This window comes from Ctenopharyngodon idella, chromosome 5 (assembly GCF_019924925.1).
Source record: "Ctenopharyngodon idella isolate HZGC_01 chromosome 5, HZGC01, whole genome shotgun sequence".
In the NCBI taxonomy this organism is placed as follows: Eukaryota; Metazoa; Chordata; class Actinopteri; order Cypriniformes; family Xenocyprididae; genus Ctenopharyngodon; species Ctenopharyngodon idella.
Window position 1 is genome coordinate 6,951,504 of NC_067224.1, and position 20,990 is coordinate 6,972,493.

At 35.3% G+C, this 20,990-nt stretch overlaps 1 protein-coding gene across 1 annotated transcript in view; it reads right to left on the reverse strand.

Annotated features, from left to right (window-relative positions):
- Window positions 1–20,537, reverse strand: part of tmem132e (transmembrane protein 132E) — a 366,256-nt gene extending 345,719 nt beyond the window's left edge. The window contains exon 1 of the mRNA XM_051894027.1: window positions 19,050–20,537. Within this exon, the coding sequence (XP_051749987.1) occupies window positions 19,050–19,107 (58 nt within the window). The 5' untranslated portion in view covers window positions 19,108–20,537. The remainder of the gene's footprint in view (window positions 1–19,049) is intronic.
- Between the last annotated feature and the right edge of the window lie 453 nt (window positions 20,538–20,990).

A 20,990-nucleotide genomic window follows, 5' to 3' on the forward strand; every position in this document is an offset into this window, starting at 1 on the left:
GTTCACCCAAAATGAAATTTCTGTCATTAATTACTCACCCTCATGTTGTTCCACATCCTTAAGACCTTCGTTCATCTTTGGAACACAAATTAAGATATTTTGTGATGAAATTCGAGTTGTTGTTTTTTTTTATAGATTTTTTTATCTCCCATAGAAAGCAACATAATTACCACATTTAAGGTCCAGAAAAGTAGTAAAGACATCGTTAAAATAATCAATGTGACTGCAGTGGTTCAACCTTAATGTTATGAAGCGACGAGAATACTTTTTGTGCGCAAAAACAAAACAAAAATAACAACTTTATTCAACAATTTCTTCTCTCCTCTGTAATTCTCCTACGCTGTTGACATAGTGAACACAGTGCAGCACTTCCGGGTTCCATGTCAGAACGGCGACTCATTATTGGCCGACTCCTGCGTCAGCATCACACACATGCGTCGTGCTGCTCACCTGAACAGCGTGGGCCAGAACTGAGTCTGCGTTCTGACGTAGAACAAGGAAGCGCTGCACTGTCTATACAACGTAAGCAGCGTAGGAGACTGACAAGGGAAAGGCTAAATGAATAAAGTCAATTATTTTTGTTTTTGGGCACAAAAAGTATTCTTGTCGCTTCATAACATTAAGGTTGAACCACTGTAGTCACATTGACTATTTTAAAGATGTCTTCACTACTGGACGTTGAATGTGGTAATTATGTTGCTTTCTATGGGGGATAAAAAAAAATTAAAAAATAAATAAAATTAAAAATTAAAAAAAAGAACTTTCAGATTTCATCAAAAATATCTTAATTTGTGTTCCGAAGATGAATGAAGGTCTTACAGTTTTGGAATGACATGAGGGTGAGTACTTAATAACAGAAATTTCATTTTTAGGTAAAGGTGATGCAGTTACACATTATATGTATATATGTATATGTACTAACTATAGTAATAACAGTAAATTATGCATAATTACAAGTAACTAACCCTAACTGTAACACTACAGTAAGTATATGTAGTTAATTAATTTTACTCAGTACTTATGAGTAAGTACAAAGTAACTACATCACCTTAAAATAAAGTGTAACCAAATTTTTATTTATTTTTTATTTTTTTAAAAAGCATTGTTTAAAGTGCCTCTATTATGCTTTTTCGGATATTTTTCCAGCATTCATTTTTCAAGTTAAAAAGTATAAGAATGTTGAAACAATTGTCAAGTTGACTCACTGGAGGGGAAGGTTACTTGCCACTATATAACTCGACAACTTTCACTAACTCGACAAAATTCATTCTGTTCTGATCATATGACTTCAGACAACTTGAAATAAAAGTTGTGTGCAAAAACAAATAAATAAATAAATAAATAAATAAGAAAAAAAAATAAATACCACATAAAAAAAGTCATCTATATGTGGAAAAACACGAGGGTGAGGACCTATCACTATGCATCCTGGTCTTATTATGAACAATTCATTGTTGCATGTTATTCCAAAGAACACAATGTTTGTATTCATAATCCTCATAATAACAGTAAGAACTGTGAATCAGTGCTGGCAGTTTGCTGGTATGAGAAGTTGTAACTTTGCCAGTAAACTACTGTTATGATGATATGTGTGAACAAAGCACAATATCACCAGTATAAGCAAGACTTTGCTGTAAATCCATAGCCAAAGTGCCCTCCTGCCCCCACTATTCAAATCTTCAAAAATTTCAACCTTTATGAAACATTTCTAATCTTATAGAGTGTCTTCAGCAATAACACAAAATCCAACTGATTATAACAGCATTGTTTAAAATACAAACCGTGCTACCAAAGAATGAACTACTTCATTTCTAATAGCAAGCAAACACTCCATCTCTTTTAGTAAATTGAATGACAGACTCTTTATCCTCCTGAGAAGGAAAAAAAAAAGAAAAAAGAAAAAAAAGAAGAAACAGAAGAAGAAGTGGACTCCTTATGTGACAAGAAAAACAATTTCATAAACGACAAAAGATTAGGTTCATGGAGAAGGGCTGTCATTAGCATCTCAATGGAGAGTGCTATAGACTCCAAATTACATTCAAGATTCAGATTAGACATTTTCATGAGCAATTAACAGCTGCAAATGCAACTGCAATTAGTAAAAGAAAAATCATACATTTAAAGTCACCCATCTGCTCACTCTACACCTGAGCATTTGGTGCAGCTGATGACGGTGCCCTATGTCACATTAGATATGCAACAATAAAGAGTGTGAAAAAAAGTGCAAACACAGGTTGTGTGTGGTGTGAATTTAAAAAAAAAAAAAAAAAAAAAAATACCACGAAAAAGAACAGAAACTGGTTTTATTGCAATGATGCTTGTATAAATATGAGGATACTTTATAAAATATTGTAAATGCCTAATCTTCTAATTAAGAAATAAGGTACAAGAGGCTGTGGTACATTGTGAATGTAGTCATTATGTGCAGTGGAGCACCTCAAATCCATTTAGCTGTGATTACATTTAAATACATCAAGAATAAAAAGGTCATTATATAATAAAATTATTTCCTAGATTCAAATTTTACTTCAAATTTAAAACTTTTAAATTTTATTATACACAGAAAATGGGTTAATGAAAAATAAGACTGTCAAATAAAAAGTAAATGAAACATCTTTTAAAAGTTTAAAACACATACCAATATCTTAAAATGCAGTATGTGTATTAAAGTTGGTTATCACATATTTTTGAAAAACTATACCATTTTCACAAAAAAAGTTCAAAATTAATTATTAAAATGAAATTCCAGGTAATTTTTCAGAAGCTGTCACATTTTACTTAGACTTTATATGACTTTCATTTCATAGACATTTTTTTCCTCCTACAACTTTTTTTTTTTTTTTTTTTTTTTTTTACAAGAATTGAATCCTTTTAATGAGGCTTTTTTTTCTTCACTATATCAGGACAGTTGTATCACCTTCACGTTTTGACTTTATGCCACCAAAAAAAAAAAAAAAATCAAATTTCATTTTAAATCAGAAATTAAAATATGCTTATCATAGAAGAGGTGTATTCAAGTTTTTATATGGATTAATTGCATTTTTATTTTATTTATTTAATTTTTTAATTTTTTATAAATTAATAGATCTGCACCAAAAAAAAGTCATTGTCCCAAATATCGTCCCTGACATTTAAACTATAGCGCTGGTAGGTTTATCCTTGGTTTCTATGGGTGTTACGCACTGACATACACAGTATCGATTAACAGGTGTTTCACATCAAAGCTGATCCTATTTCATGTATTTTAGGGGCCGTTTACACGACATCGTTTTCAACTAAATACTTTATATATATTTTGGCCATTCATTTACATTACAACAGCACTTTGGGGGCCTGAAAACGCAAACTTTTGAAAACGGATTTTGGAGTGCAAGTTTTTAACACGACCGTGTTATCGTCTCTGTGTAAACTACAAAAACGCAAATTTGTGAAAATTATGTTTAGTCTATAGGTGTGTAGTGTTTTGTTATAAAGTGACAGCGCCATCTACTGGCATGGCAGCATAATACAGCGTTTTGAGTAGTTTTCGCAAATCTGTGTTAATGAGGATCATTGTAACAACGTTGTTGCCTGTACGAAAAATTTTTAAAAAAATGTGTAAACGTGCCCTTTCTATCGTATCTTACTATAGCTGTATGGACCAATCAGCATCCAGGACTGTAACCCTCCATTTGAATGGCAGGTTTTGTCTGTGCAAAATGTATCTAAGGTCAAGGTGCACCTCATTAAATACTCTGATGTCTATTCCGGCTTGATCCTGTTTAGAAATTTTTGCTCCAAAAAATGATGAAATCCCAGTGAAAGGCTTTCTTAAATATTAGAGAGCATCTCCCAGGTGCGACCATTGTTACTTAAATTAAATTATAGCTCTGCAGGTGCACAATGAGAAACGCTGCCATGCTTATCTGATCACAGTTTCTTTTATGACAAAATTATGATGGGCCACTGCTGAAAATAACATTTATGCTAGGAAATTATCCTGAACCTGAGGGCATGAAAGGCCTGGAAAAGAAATGTGTGATAAGTCTGCGTATTCATAAATACTATAGTCTTTTTATCAAGGCAATATCTAGAAGCAGACCGCAATGTCTGTTAGGCTGCTGTTTTGCACATGGAGACATACCCGTGGAGGATTTGCATATGTGATACACATAAGAAATACATAAGAACAGTCATAAGATCACACTGAGATAACAGGAAAATAAAGTGATTTGGGCAAGGCCATGTTGGAAGCACCACTCTCTTTTTTTTTTTTTCGTCATACACATTTTTATGATCAAATATAAATGCATTAATGTATTCGGACACACATTTAATGTTTACATGGCCAGTGTAAACCAATTTTTTTTTTTTTTTTTTAAATGGTTGTTGTGTAGTAAGCCTGTCCATGTTTCAAATAATCTTCTTACAATACATAAAACACAACCTAAAAATAGACAAAGTAAAACAAAGCCCTTGGGCCAGAACTGTCAAGCTCAACTTAATCCATGCAGTAATGTTTCCTGAGTCATTAGCCACATCTGAAGTGGCTTGTAGGGAGAAATAACCTGGAGATGTGATTTTCGCTTTGTTCATCACAGGCTCCTTAAACATTTCACAGACCATTATACAAATCTCATTTTGACTCATACTAGAATTGTGGTGCTTCAGAGAATTTTTTAATCGTTATAGATTTTTTGCCCTTGGAACCAAAAAGCATGAATACATAAACAAAAGGTAAATGCCCGTGGGCAGACAATGAGTTCCAAAACATAGTGAGATTTCTGCCTACTGCCTTCTAAGCCACTATTGTAATAGAGATGGAACCTTTAAATAGCTTGAATGTAACTCTACACCCTTGCTTCATTTAGTATACGCGGATCTATGAATATGCCAATAAGCCCCGCCTCCAGTCATTCGCACAAGCTCAGAGATCCACTCAGTCAACTTACTGAGGTAAACGCAGCACAATGGTATTGCTTTTTACAACATCGGACACATAACTGTAATTAATATAGTTAACTTTTTGCTTGTTACACAAACCATGTTCCCGTTCGCGAGTCAGACAACTGTCTTCCAAAAATCAGCATCCTTAGAAATGCTTTGAACAACTTAGAACGTCAGTGGAGAAAGACATATAGTTCATCATAACATCGTAATATGTACATAATTCACCCACTATATCTCAAAAATCTCACCAGATTTTTCACATCAACAGAAAAATATACCAGGATAACCTTCTCTTGAGACTCCCCTTTTTCAGAGCGGTCATAGTTAATGATATGCTAAAGCCCGCCGGCACGTTGATGTGATTGGTTACAAGGTAGTTTTTGACGTCAGAAACACCAGTGATTTCAAACCGCATTTTTGAAACTGTCTTTTTTCACTGCAGTTTTAAAGAGAAAATACTCGGTAATGTTGTTGACTTATGAATTTGCTCACGGTTTGTCTTAAAGCACAAAAAAAACCACCACATAAACACATAAACAACATTAAAACTTGATTTTCACCACAGGGTTACTTTAAATTATGAACACTCACTTGAGATAAAGACTCATATTCATTTCAGTAGTCAAATGAAAACTGGTGAATGCTACTCACTTCATTCTGGAAACGTCCGTTATTGGACACTTTTGTTTGAATGTGATTAGCATATTTAGACAATGGGACTGGAAAACTTATTTTGGGTGATGCTGCATCTACATATATCAAGTTTCAATATATGTCTAATTTTGTCCAGCACAACAACAAAAAAAAAAAAAAAAAAAAAAAAAAAAAACTGACCGCACATTTGAATTCAGATTTTTTTTTAAATAATCATACTTACTGTCATTAAATTGCAAAAAACTGAATTAGCCAACAGCTACTTCATTCTCTAGATTTCAGTAGAAGTATCACCCGATCAAAAATACATTTAAAAAAAAAAAAAAATTATACAAACATCAAAAAACTTAAAGCATAAAACAAAAATAAACTTTGCTAAACTTCTTTTAAACTTCTTCTTCTATAGTTCACGACTGCTTCATGTGCATAAGAGAAAACAGAAAGATAAATGGGCGTAGTGTGTGCATGTGTGTTTGCTTGAGACAGTACGCTTTGAGAGGATTCTGTGTTTTGACATCAGTTGGGAACATGAGATATAAAAGGGCATGATATGTGATGCAGTGCGTTTCAGAGTTGTACGCATGTTGCTCTCTCGCTCGCTATAGAGTTTGATTTCCCAGGGGTCCCAGTGCTTATTTCAGGGATTTGGTGTTCTCATCCCTCATCCTGCAACATGCTTGTCTTGGGTTAATCCGTTTCTACCAGAGGAGGTGTCACAATCTCACCGGTGCCACGTCTTTAGTCAACAATAAAAATGGCTTATAATGCCCGGAAAGCTATTTTTCTGCAAGGAATTCTCCTGAACTCCCTACTGGGTATTGTAACACCGCAAGCAACAAGTTAGTAGTTAATACAGAAAATGACAAAATCTCTGACAAACTGAAGGTTAAAGATGAAGTGTGTCATTTCTACAACACTAGAGGCACCAAACAGAATTGCATTGTTGAGTCTAGATCTGCACAATTAATTGTTAAAAGATCAAGATCTCGATTCAAACACCCATGCAACCTCATTCCTACATGACAAAACGATTCGCCTGTGTCTATTAAACTTTTGACAAATTCACAGCAGAACATTCAAATCTGCGTTGGCGCTGCTGAGCCAGAGAGAGCAGTTGTTTCATACCTATGACAGCTTTTCAACCACACAGTCTTTTCAACCACACAGTATCTTTATTTCTGTTACAAATATTCATATTATAGTATATATTATTATATATAGTAAATATATATAATATAGTTTGGATATAAACTGATGATATGGAAACGATCAAATTAGAGCAAATCACTTTTTGAAAGTAACTTGACGCTTCAAATAACGACTGTATCGATTACATCATTACGTCACCAGGTGGTGACAAGTCACTGTTAAAAATGTCATTGAATCATTCATTCAAGAGATTCATTCAAAAATGCTGATTCATAATGAAACAAGTGAAGTATTTATGAGTGAGTCATTGAATCATTCATTCAAACTGTTTTTTTTTTTTTTTTAAATAATTCATTCAGATTAATTAAATATTTTAAATAGACTGAATCAATTAAAAAATTTTCAGAACCTCAAGTAAATGACATGTTATTTTGTTTAGTCGTCTGTTCAGACTCATGGGAGAATCGTGATCTTTGTTTGAAGCAACAAAAAAAAAAAAAAAAAAAAAAAATGTGATTCTCAGTTTATCCAGAATCGTGAAGCTCTAGTTGAGTCTTACAAAGCTTCAGTCTTTTATTGTTGGTTTGCTTATTAAACCCAAACTGAACATTCACCCCAAACTGAACATTTACTTATCTTCATATCATACAAAACCTTTATGACTTGCATTCTTACGTGGAACACAAAAGAAGCTATTTTGAGAAATATCTACTTTTTTTTTTCTCCATACAGTGCCAACTGTAATTACCAATACAAACTGTAATGTTAACTTGAAAAAGCCTGGCCAGTAGTTTTAAAAGCTTGAAGGTTTTAAAGCTATGCAATCTGTATACAACACAGACAGACAGACATGTTGCTGCTAGCTTGTTTTCACACATTGTTATGTTTTATTGTGTTTCTAGAAGTTGCTAGTATCTTGCTAAAATGTTTAGCATGTTTCTAGAAGCATTGCTACCATGTTAGCAATGTGCTAAAGCATGCTTCTAGAAACATGCTAAACATTTTAGCAATTTACTAGCAACTTCTAAACATTGTCTGTCAAACACCCATGCAATCTCATTCCTACACGACAAAACGTTTTGTCATGAATAGGTATGAAACAGCTTCTAGAAACATGCTAAACATTTTAGCAAGACTACAATGACTGACTGTCATTGTATGAACAAAAACTGTTGAAGAAGTCATACAGGTTTGGAACGGCATAATAAGTAAATAACAAAATTTTCATTTTTGGGTTAATAAAACTGTTGTTAATGAACAATTGAGATTGAATACCTGGTTGCCATTCATGAACATGTCAGCATGTGCCAGGTCTTGCCAGACATCATATCACAAAGTAATATGAAAACATGATTGTCTGTTCAATGATCTCAGTGCCTACAGCAGACTGGCAGTTTCTGCCAGGCTTTCCGGCAGAGCTTGGAAGGACAGGAAGAAACATACGGCTGTCAGTGACACTCTAACACTTCAACATATGATGGCTGAAACTGAAGAAAAAATCCCAGCCGCAGTGCTAGCTTTGCAGTACAAGCCAACTGGAGAGGTGTATCAGGAGCAAACATGTTCTACATCTTTTTGGGAGGTGGAAAAAACAGCAGGGTCACACTTTTACATGACCGTCACAGAGATGAGAACCATGTTGAGGCACCACTGAGGTCTCCAGGGAAGACTAACACCATTGTACTTAGAAGCAGCTTCTACTGTCTTCAAAACAATGAATAAAGTCAGCGACAGAATGGGCACAGACAGGTTTGATGGCTCTATTACTCCTCTAGACACAAAAATACTGTATTATGAAATAGATTTAAAGCTTTTTATATCATAATAACTGACACCACTTTGAATACCATTGATTTTCAGTGACTTCTGCAGGTACAAAGATACTGTGATCAGATCTACAGACAGTAGATCCCTCTTTCTCATAGTTAAGACTTTGAATGTCCCCATCATCTACCCAGAATGATGGCTACAAGAGATGGCATGTTGCCAGCAACTATGACTATTCTTGTCAGAATATAGGGAACTTCATAGTCAACTTCAAACTGACTCAGGAGGGATATTTCTGAGATGATGTGACGAGCAGATTGGAAAAAGTCTGCAAGCTATTTAAAGAGTTCTGGGTATGAAAAAAAAAATTTCTCAAACCTTTACCAAAGTCATCTTGTCCATGACTACAGATTGACGAAAACACGTTGGTTGTCATAAACGGAAGTGTCATTCTTTTGTTGTGATGTGGTAGTACATGCTAAACCTGTGAGGGAACCTAATAAATAAGAGTTACATAAAGAAAACAGAAGGAAAAAGAGCTTATTGCCTTAATGAACAAAGCTTGTGCACGATCACATGCTGACTGTGCCGTCCTTGTAATCTTTAATTCAGATCTCTGGCAGACAGCTGTGAGGTTTTTCAGGAGTAAAGATGCGGTCGTGGAAGGATCCGGCTATATTGTGCAACTGCATGTCCTGTGAACAGCTTATAATGTCTTATAAAGCTCTATATAAAATGGGCAGTAAACTTTATTCATTCCTCAGTTTTAGCTCCCCCCAGGGCCTGAAGGGAATAATAGCCCATTCTCTCAACTCAATCAACCTGTCGAGACCAAAAAAAAAAGTACAGCACACTTTTAGTTTACGCCTAGCAATATAAATACTCTCTTACTTTAAAGGCGACACATCGTGGAAGTATTTCCCTGCTCCTGAATAAATAAACTCAAAAATAAATTCACAATGCAAAGCTCCTTCCCCAGACCAGAACATTAAAGAAAACCAAAGCAGCAAAATTGGGTCACTCAGAAATAGTCTAAGCTTAAGATGTCACATCCATGAGAAAATTAGCATTACCAGCCATGTCAACGCCTTTACAACAACACATTGCTAGGGCTGTCACAATATCAGATTTATAACTAAATAATTATTGTGGCCAAAAGATTTCACGATAACAATATAATCGCAATGTATATAGAGGTTAAAATAAATAAATAAATAAATAAATAAAGTAATCAGTCAAATTCATCTTTAACTCTTGGTTATTTTGTGTTTTCTCTTTTTTGGCATATGAATCACACTCAAATTACGAGTGTAACGAGGCAGAGAGAGAGCTTGTATGATAACTGTATAGCATCTTCACCAACGCTCAATAACGTTACGTCTTTTATAAGTCCAATTATGTCGTCTGCCACTTTAAATGCTCGAGTTCTTTAAGGTTAAGTGGATTCTGTTTGGCTGTCAATGTTTTTATTATTCAACAGGTGGAAAAAAAAATCAATCTAAAAGTGATATCAACGATATCGTTCCTCTGTGTCATTATTGTTAGTGGTGTGGACTTCCTTATTCTCATTGAATTAGAATGATTCCAAAAAACTCCCACACTGGTGAATGAACTTTTTTTGGGTACAGGTAGAGTAGTAGCTAGGGTAGTAGTAGTAGCTACACACTGCATTGTCGTGTTTTTTTTTTTTTTTGTGTGTGTGTGTATTTTACTATGCTGTAGTGCCAACAAGAGTGTCCAGTTATCAGTGTTGGATTATTTAGAATATTCCATAATATTGATATTTCATTTTTTTTTTATTTCACGGTTATCGTCAATATCAGTATACTGCAACACAAATCCCCCTATAGTCAATTTTATCCCTTAAAACTCATCTTTGATCACCAAAATTACATATTTATTTTTATTTTATTTTTTTTCCCTGTGGAAATAAAATGTATTCATGCCTTAAAATATAAATGTAATTCTACACCCTTGCCTTATTTAGTTTACACGGATCCATGCATATGCAAATTAGCCCCGCCTCCACTGCAAATTAGCCCCGCCTCCACTCACTCACACCATCTCAGAGATTCACTCGGTCAACGTTACTGTAGTAAATGCGGCACAGTTAGCCTTTTGCTTGACTACGTTATCAAACAGCTAATAAGGTTCTGCTAATGTTACACAAACCATGTTCACGTTCACCATCTCAAAGTCAGACCACTGCCTTCTAAAAATCAGCATCCTTAGAAACGCTTTGAACAACTTAGAATGTCAGTGGAGGAAGGCATATAGTTCATCATAACATAATATACATCATATACATAATCGTTTGAAAATTAAGAAATTACAATATCTATATTGTAATTTTGCTGTAAAATAAAATTACTTGTTTTTTACAGAACAATAATATTATTACAATAATTTTTAATATGTTTAATAATAATAAATCACAATAAAATCATTATTATTTAATCACAATTTAAAAACTCAAGTGGATTATTTTTTTTTTTTTCTGCTCACTTTGTGGTAAATCCAATCCAATCATGAACACCACATTTAAAAAAAAAAAAAAAAAAATTCATTCAGCCCTAAAAGGATAAAATATAAAAGGATAAAAAGTAATGTTTTGGCTCTTTTTTCTATGTAGATGCACTCCCGAACAAAATCCCAATCATTCTAGAATTAATTCTTACTAAATAGAACTATTCAACTCATCTGGTGAAACTTCCTGTATTTTTTCATATCGTAATATGAAAAACAAAATATGTATCAGTTTTTTGGCAACACTTTAGAATAAGGTTTCATTAGTTAACAAATATAGTTAACAAAGAATGAACAATACTTCTACAGCATTTATTAATCTTAGATAATGTTAATTTCAACATTTAATAATACATTATTAAAATCACAAGTTGTATTTGATAACATTAGTTAAAGTCATTAATTACTCACCCTCATGTTGTTTCAAACCCGTAAGACCTTCATTCATCTTCGGAACAGAAATTAAGATATTTTTGTTGGAATCCGAGAGCTCTCTGACTCGTCCAGCAATTTAATTACCACTTTCAAGGCCCAGAAAAGGTACTAAAGACATTGTTAAAAGTCCACGTGACTACAGTGATTCAACCTTAATTTCACGGAGCGACAAGAATACTTTTTGTGCGCAAAAACAAAACAAAAATAACGACTTTATTCAACAGTTTCTTCTCTTCTGTGTCATTCACCTAAGCTGTTTCCAGGTTCTACGTCCGAACGCCAGCTCAGTATTGGCCGGAGCTGTGCGTGTGATGCTGACGCAGGAGCTGCCCAATAATGAGTCGGCGTTCTGGCATAGAACACGGAAGAGCTTTAATGCAACTAACATGAACAAACAATGAACAACTGTATTTAAAAATTAACTAACATTAACAAAGATTAATAAATACTGTAACAAATGTATTGCTCATTGTTAGTTCATGTTGGTTAATATACTAATGTTAACAAATGAAACATTATTTTAAAGTGTTACTGTTTTTTCCAGTACTGAGCAGCCCTACAGTAAAAGCTGTTTTAGTAGCAATGGGAGGTCAAAATCAGTATTAATGCTATGGTTTTGAAACAATGTTCAGCAGGCACATACGAATGTGGCATACTTTTGGCCTACAAAAGTGTAGATTATGCCCCCGTTTAATACTTTATTACCACTGTTGCATAATATTACTCAGTGACACAGTCATTCAGTCAACCCACACACATTTCCCCCTCAGTGTGGCTCGGCACTCACAGTTTGAGGTTACTGTGCTACTGTCACTGGTGTAAGCTTGAGGACTTTTAAAAGCAGCCAAGCAGCAGCACAAGAGCCCAGCAGAAAGACTAATGAGTCACGCTGAGACTACACTGACCCCGTCAGCCCTCGTCGCCATCATCACCTCTCCTGCCACAGGTGTCGCTCAATTAGGAAAGGTAATGACGATGCAGACCAGACAGTGGCTTTACCGCCCACATCAGCCTGAGTCTGCTGATTTAAATATCTGGACTGCAGACCCAACCAATTTGCCAGTCTAATCATTCTAACTGGGCTTGCTTTGGGTTGTGAAATCCTCATGCCAAACGGAGGCCTGCAGTGCAGAAGGAGCAAGAAATATCACAACTGAAGTAAGGGGAAAAAAAGAAAGCAAGCAAAGCCTAAAGGCTGAAGGGACATCTAGTTGGCCTGGGCACTGGGAGTACAAGCGACTTTTGCAGATTTGTCGCACATGAGATACGGAGGGAGGGAAGCGGTGGTGGATATGGAGGAAGAGAGGAAGGGAGGGAGGCAAACGGGACCACGTGAGGAGCCAAGAAATGCTGGAGGGCAAAAATCTGGCCATATTTCTTCAGCTTCCACTGCAGTGATCACAGATCACAGTCTCCCATGTAGAGGCAAAATGTCCAGTGGACGCTGACAACATTTGGACTTCATAATGCTATTTACAATGTTGACAACCTAACATTTCTTAGGTGTTTAACAGAATTAGTTTAGTAAATAATGAAAAAAAAAAAAAAAAAACGAGTATGTTCAGCCACTGACCGAAAAAATAAGCAACTCTGCAAACCATCTGTGTTTTCCGATGTACAAGTGTGCACTATGATCAAAATCACGGAAAGGCTACAGCTTGACAAAATATATACATACATTATTGTATATACATTATGTCTGTGCATAATGTATGTGTGCCTTTTTATGTATAAAATATATGTGCCTAATCCATATACACAATAAATTGATAAAAAGTGACAGTAAAGAAATTTATGTTACAAAAGAATTCTATTTCAAATAAATGCTTTTCTTTTGAATTTTCTATTAATAAAAGCATCCTGAAATATATAATATAATATAATATAATATAATATAATATAATATAGTTTCCACAAAAATATTAGGCACCACAACTGTTGTCAACAGTGATAATCATAAAAAAAAAAAAGTTTCTTAAAAACCAAATCAGCATATTAGAATGATTTCTGGAGGATCATGTGTAATGATGCTGAAAATTCAGCTTTGTCATCACAGGAATAAATTATATTTCAAAATATATTCAAATAGAAACTGTTGTTTTTAACTGTAATAATATGTTTAGCAATATGATAATTTTACTGTTATTTTTGATCAAATAAATGCAGCCTTGCGGAGCATAACACTTTTCAGAAAAAAAAAATAAAAAAATCTTACCAAACATAAATATATTTATTTGTGTGTGTATGCGTGTGCGTGTAAAAGGTCTAAAGATGAGTAAAACTGCATAAATGCAAAAAAAAAATTCATATAATAAATATATTGAAATTATATAATAATTAACTATGCGGCATCATCAATTTTGGGGTATTAAATTAGTCCATTTAATTTCAAATTAAAAGATCTGATTATTCATAACAATGAATGATCAATTTGGCAGTGCAAAAACAGCATCACATTCTGTGACATTAGATAAAAAAAATCCTCAAAACAACAAAGAAAAACAATATTAAAAAAAGCCCTGTATTAATGTGGTTGTGACTGTGCAACAACACGCTTTAATAAGTTCTTCCTCTTCTTGGCTTATTTGGGGCTAGTTACTCCCCATTTCTTTGCTTCTCTCACATGTAAAAATAACGCAAATCAGTCCTGCCCACTTATAGCCACACAAATACATCTACTGTATATATGCGGTACAGCAAAATCTGTTCCAGTTGGCACATTTCTACCGTCACAGCTAAGCCTTTGAAAGTGGTTGCTTGCGATAATGATAATTCTACTCGAAAAGGCAAGAGGCATTTTCCCAGCTAATCTATTTGTTTCTGTCCTAGCAAATGCTCCTAGTCGGCTAATTAATAGCCTCGCAGAGATTTTTCAGACTAACAAAATATGCATCTCACTTCTACTTAATTTTCCTACAGCTACAGACAATTTTCTTATTAATAAGCATTCCTTTTGTCAAGACACTAATCCTGTGCAGCTGGCAGGCATGCAACGACGGGCTAGAAACAAGAGCAGGAAATACAGGTTACAGTCTCCTGAGTCAGCCCTTTAATCATAGCTGCAGTCTTATTAAAGCAAGAGCACGATACAGCCAGCCGTTCCAAAAAACACGCTGAAAACAAGATGTAGGGATGCCGCAAATGTCGTCCATTTGTGATTTTTCCTCATCCCTGCTGTCTGGGAGATGTTTCTGATCGTGATTCGCAGAGCTATCGCTATATGATGGCTGTATATGATGACAATGAAGGATGTAAGTGATGAATGGACACAGTAGGTACCAAACTAAAGAGTCTGGAGGATACAAGCAGTGTCTTTTTCCCTGATTGGTTGACAGATGGGTCAGGCGGGTTGCCTGGGGAGAGACAATTTATCTCGCATGACAAAGGGTCAACTTCAAACTCAAAGAGGATGTTTTAACGATGGTAAAGTACAGCCATCTCTTGCTATTAGGCCTTCCCTCTGAAGAAATAAAAGAACATTTTAAAGGATGTTGCCGTCCCGGTGCAGTTGTTGATCACAGTGCTTGCCATTGGAGGAGATATTTCTTTTAAAGGGCAACGTGCAGGGAATGTAAACAAGTTGCGTGCTCTCAGAAGAAAGGCCATAGTGCCTTCAGGGCCGATGCAGGAGGTCTTCAGTCATGCCATATCTGTGGAAACCACCACTTCACAAAAGCTGTCTTTTAACACAACTCAAGGAACAACGTTTGTAGTGTCGCTGTCGGTGCCCGCTAATGCTATTATTGCGTTAATCAATGATTTGACATGCTGTGCCACAGATTATGGTGTGTAAGCCAAGAGATGCTGGAATGAAAATGTTCTTTACTCAGAAATGAAAAAAAATAAATATTCTGCAAAAACATCCTCCTTCAATTCAAAACTTTTCACCTTTTTATTAATTTCTGACCTTATTCTAGTGGTAATAAGGTTGCTTGAGTTTACAAATGTCACACAAACCTAAATCCTATTAAGAAATCTCATTAGTGCCAGGTGAACCTGAGCAAATTCTGTCAAGTTTTTCAAGGACTTCATATGAAGCAGTAGATAAAAAAGCAGTGCCAATTAATAACGAACGGGCACTCTCCTTGCATTCCTAAAGTAATGTTTAAGTGGTGCGGCATTCCAAAACCTGGCAAAAGGTGGGCCCTTTTGCACATCTAAGGGGCTGTTTACACGTTCAACTAAAAACTGAAATTTTTTTTGAAAATTATACCATTATAGTCTCCGTGTAAACTACAAAAATGTGAACTTGCGCATGCATATTACGTGTTCAGTCTACAGGCATGTAGTGTTTCTTTACAAAGTGACGTCGCCAACTACTGGCCTGGCATGCATAATACAGCATTTTAAGTCGTTTTCGAGGATCCATGTGAACAGGGATCATTTTGACAACGTTGTCGTCCACATGCGAAAAATGGAAGGGGAAAAACTTTTTCCATTTTTAATACATTGTTGTCGCGTAAACATACCCTCAATCTTTCAAACCCACTAAAAAGGAACTGGACAGATAAATGCTCTGAGAGTCTCTAAAATATATACATCTGTTCAAAGAAACACTCCCATGTAAAGAATGACTGGCAATAATCTATCAGGATTTGTACATCTGCTGTGGCCTAGAAGTCCATTTTAGCATAACTTTTGAGAGCTGTTAACTTTGAACCTTTGAAATAGGTTGTAGCTATCAACATTTAATGTAAAACTATCTTTTTGACTATCAATGAACAGGGGGGAAAAAAAAGTGTTTTGCAAAAGAAAGAAAGTCAAACAAGTTTGGAATAAATTTTGCAAATGCAGCATTTACAATGACACAACCAAGAGCCTTTTTCTTTGTTCTGTTCCTAAAATATTTAAAAGGATAGTTCACACAAAAATTTTAATTTTCTCATTACCTACTCACCCTCAAGTAGTTCCAAACCTGTATGAGTTTCTTTCTTCTGCTGAACACAAAAGAAGATATTTTAAAGAATGTAGGTAACCAGACAGTTGAGCTCACCCATTGACTTCCATAGTAGGAAAAAAAATTCTATGGAAGTCAATGGGTGCCATCAATTGACCCTTCGCCAGGAGTTTGATTGACAGGTGATCTAACCAATTATAACGCCGAATCCGCCATTTTGTCTGACAAAGCTGACAAAGATTTAGCAGATTAACGTAGGTGAACCTCAACTTGAAAAATTGTGTGTACTGACATCTTTCCGCGATTTAAACAACATTCCTTATGATGTTCATTCATGTTTATTTGATGCTATAAATGAACTAGTAGGGAGAGATGATCGGTTCACGAGCCGCTTGAACTTTAAAGAGCCACAAAACAGTATTTATTGTTTAAATTTCTTTAAAAATGACAAAATTTGAAATTTAAGACTTTGTTTTTGTGTTAAAATATCTTATTTTGTGTTTAACAGAAGAAAGAAAGTCGTCCAGGTTTGGAACAACGTCACTTTTTTGGGAAAACTATCCCTTTAAGACCATGAAAGAGGAGCCATATCATAATCAGAATCAAGAAGTGTTGTCAAAAATAATTTCATGTTAGTTTGTCATAAGGATAAAGAAGAAGCACAGGGGTCTAACAAAATCAAGGAACTAAAGCTCCACCGATGCTACATCCCAGGCCTAATAAATAAAACAAGAGTACAAAACAAAGCTATTTCTTTCCAGATGATTTGGTTTCACAAGCAAGCAGCTCTGAAACCGAACCAGGGTTCTCCGCACAGGTGCAACACTGCGGATTAACAAACAAGACATTCCTAGAGAGCTCACGGCACGTCTCAGGTTTGTTGATGTTTTCCTTGATCTTAATGCCTGGTTCCTGTCTGTCACGTCTGTAACTGGAAGCAGAGGAGACACACTTGTGCTGGCCCAATTTATTGCCCAAGTACATCAGTACCAACCGCAGATGAAGGCTGTCTGGATTACAAATGGAAACGCATGACTGAGTGGCACTGTTGTCAAAACATGCGCAACTGTATTGGACAGTGCCTGACACATGACATTATGAGCACATCTGACCTTCCATCGCTCCGGCTTTCTATACGTTCAGGGTATGAATCATGGAAGAGTGAAATCCAAACGAGTTGATCAAATTTAAATCAACTAACAATTCCCATGGCATAACTCATATCTTAAAAATCAAAGCATTTCTACAAACGAAACTCCCTTTCTGGTGTTCCTCACATCCAAGCTTCTGTCAAATAGTCAAGTCACATTATGAACCCTCAGGACTTTGATGACTCCCAAATGATGTTGCCTTTGTTCTTATGGTTTCATGAAAGGAAAATAAGGGATGGGATCAAACCTCAAAGGAATATTTCAAAGAAATTTCACTTCTGTCCTGATGACTGTCAATAATAATCTGAGTCACACTATAACGCCATAATATGGACTCTAAAATAGCCTATAATGACATGTTTCTTGTTTCGATGATATTTTAGATTCATCTTGATGAGATACAAACCTGTCAATGCTTTAAATTAAACAATGAGAGACACAGCTGTGATAGCTGATCAAAAAAAAAAAAACAGATAAAAGTATTTAAATGAATTCAGACTGGCAATCAGATAAGCATCTATACAGTGTCATTATTTTATTGTGTTCATTTGAAACTGCAGAGGACCAAAAGAGAGCAAATCTGAAATGAACTTGAACAGTACTGATTTCTTGTAAACAAGCAACAGATAATTAGGAAATATAATAATCCAAACTTTTCTCACCGCATGCAAAATCTTTCCATTGCTCAACTGCCAGACATTTTAAACCATCTGATTTACAGTAGCCTATAGGCTATTAAAGACTGATGTAACTTTTTAAAGGTCAACTTTTAAAGGAATTTCTATAAATAATGTTTAATGTTTCTATACTTGTGATATGTTTGTGCGTACTGTTGCTATGGTTACCTCTTCTGGCGACTTATGCGTCTTTTCTGAGAAAATACGCAAACTTGTGACTTAACTTTCATGATTCCCTGAATTTTTGAATGCGCCTTAGGCTATATGTAGAATTATGTTTATTATCTGTACACTTTTCAAGACACTCAACACCACATATTTTGTTTTGACTACTTTTGAGGGTTTATAGTCTTAAATAGACCCCCCCAGTTCCCTAATTCGTAACCTTTTTTACAACACAAAACTGGAAAAAGAAAATAGCGTCATTCTGACAGAGCAGGCTGAATAACTGATTTCACATTGTTTTATAAAATGGGAATCTTTTTTTTTTTTTTGTCACGGTTGGCCTCAAGCTTTAGTCGTGCTCCCACCTTGCGGGCAGTTACTATGCTTTAATAATAAGTGTATGTTGTGTTCATAAACAGAAAGCATTATATATGAAGTAAAAAAGGCGCACTTGACGCTTACGTTGCCCACCAAGGCTGGAGACAGCAACAAAACAAGAACTCCAAGCGTTAAAATCGGCTTAATCTCAGCTCTGCGCTTTAGTGTATGTGTGCTGAATTACCAATTAAGACTTATAAAAACCACTGCAGCCCAACATCAAAATGTATAGGCTAAAATCCGCTGCAGTCATTCACAACACCCAAACATGAATTATCAAGCAAGTATGGTGTTTAAACAATAAAAATAAGAGTGACTTACCATCTGTAATGAACATATACAGCAACAGAGTTTCCATCCAAGAGCGTATAATGGACATCGTAGTTTACACGAATAAATCCCGTTTGTGATGATAAACAACAGCGCTCCTCCAAAATATCTCCCGACCGACGTCTACAGTCCAGCGACGAATTCCCAGCGTGAATCTGTTGGATTGTGATGCTGGTGAACTTTATCTAGAGCTATCACGTCCATTATACCAAACCAGTAAGAGTTAAATTAAAAAAGACCGTGTCAACCAGCGACCGAAAGCGCAATCTCATGTAAGATGAAGAGCTTTCGAGAGAGAGAAAGAAAAGTTACAGGTATCCGGCTCAGGTGTCTCGATTCCCACGCGTATTTCTCTCTCAGTAATCCACAAGGAATGAAATATAGCTAGTCGTTTTCGTCCATCCACAGATTTTAATTCAAACTATAATCCCGTGAAAGCATGAAACGCCAGAAATGGTATCGCAACAGCACAATACAAGAGTCGTCCACGAGCTTGTTAGTTTAATAATCTACAAAAGCATCTCAGATTAGAGACACAAAACAACTGATACACGACGTGTTTGAGTTGAATGGCAATTTAGGATTTCCTATAATAACCTTGACATTTGGTCAAGCTGTATTTTATGGATGAGATCCGGTTCTTTGATGTATATTTAACCTTAAGTTATGCGATGCGATGTCTTGGCCAAACGATGCAGGAAAATAAACGTTTACTTGTCCGCTCCGATGAAAAAAAGTGTTTTCTTCCTGAATGAAGTCCGAAAGATGACTTGAAATTCTTCTCAGAAGTCTCCCGGTAAACTATTACCTTTTCGGTTGATATCACTGTATGAAGCGTATCGCACCCATTTTTTAAACTCCGAGGGAAAATAAAGGCTATTCTTCTTAACAATGCAGCGCTCCGGTCTGTAAAACAAGAGTCAGTGGCTATACTCTATAGAGAGGTTCGGCTTCACTGTTGAGCTTCGTCAAAGTAGAGATTTATTCAAGACCACCCCTCCTTATGTCACACAACCTAACTTTGCGTTTCAACAAACGGGCTGTGAATGGCGTGAAGTAGGCTACGCGGTGCGTTCCGCTGGACTTAAGTAGCGGGTGAATCCCTGAACCTTCCAAATCTCTTCGGTTCACAGCGGTCACGTGAGTCTTTACAATCAGACCGCTCTGACGTTTTCACGCGTCCGTCATGTGCATCTCACGAAACCATGACAGGGTTACATTTCACCCCAAGATCAAAAGAAAGATGATAAGAGGATGATCATCACAGTTCAGCTACAAATTCCCAGTACTGTAAGAGAAATACTTTTTTTTGTTTTTGTTTTTTTTTTTTGGTCCCAATTTTTCTCAATGGTAATTTTCACTTTTGATTTAAGCATAAGCAAGTTTTTAAAATCTACAATTTATCCCTCTTAGAAAAAAAGGTATAAAAGCTGTCACTGGAATGGTACCCTTTCCCTTATTTACCCCTTAAGGGTGCATATATACCTTAAATGTACATATTAGTACCTAAACTGTACATTTTAGTAATTTTTAAAGCTTTTGTACCCTTTTTACCCCCTGAATGTGTAAATTAGGATGGGTGGTAACATTAATGGAAAACAGAGAGATTTTAAATATTGTCACAATCAAATCTTATTTTAAATTGTTTAATTGAAAAGGGTAAAAATAGCAAACACACGTGCATCTATACATTTAAGAAAAATGAGTTATATTTATATGTAAAAAAAAAAAAAATATATATATATATAATATTAATTATACACATATATACAGTACATACATGCAAATATTTCTTAAATATATACATGAATGTTTGTGTATTTATACATAATAATTATACACAGTACACGCACATATATTAAACAAACTTTTATTTTGGATGTGATTAATCGCAATTAATGTTTTGACAGCGCTAATATATATATATATATA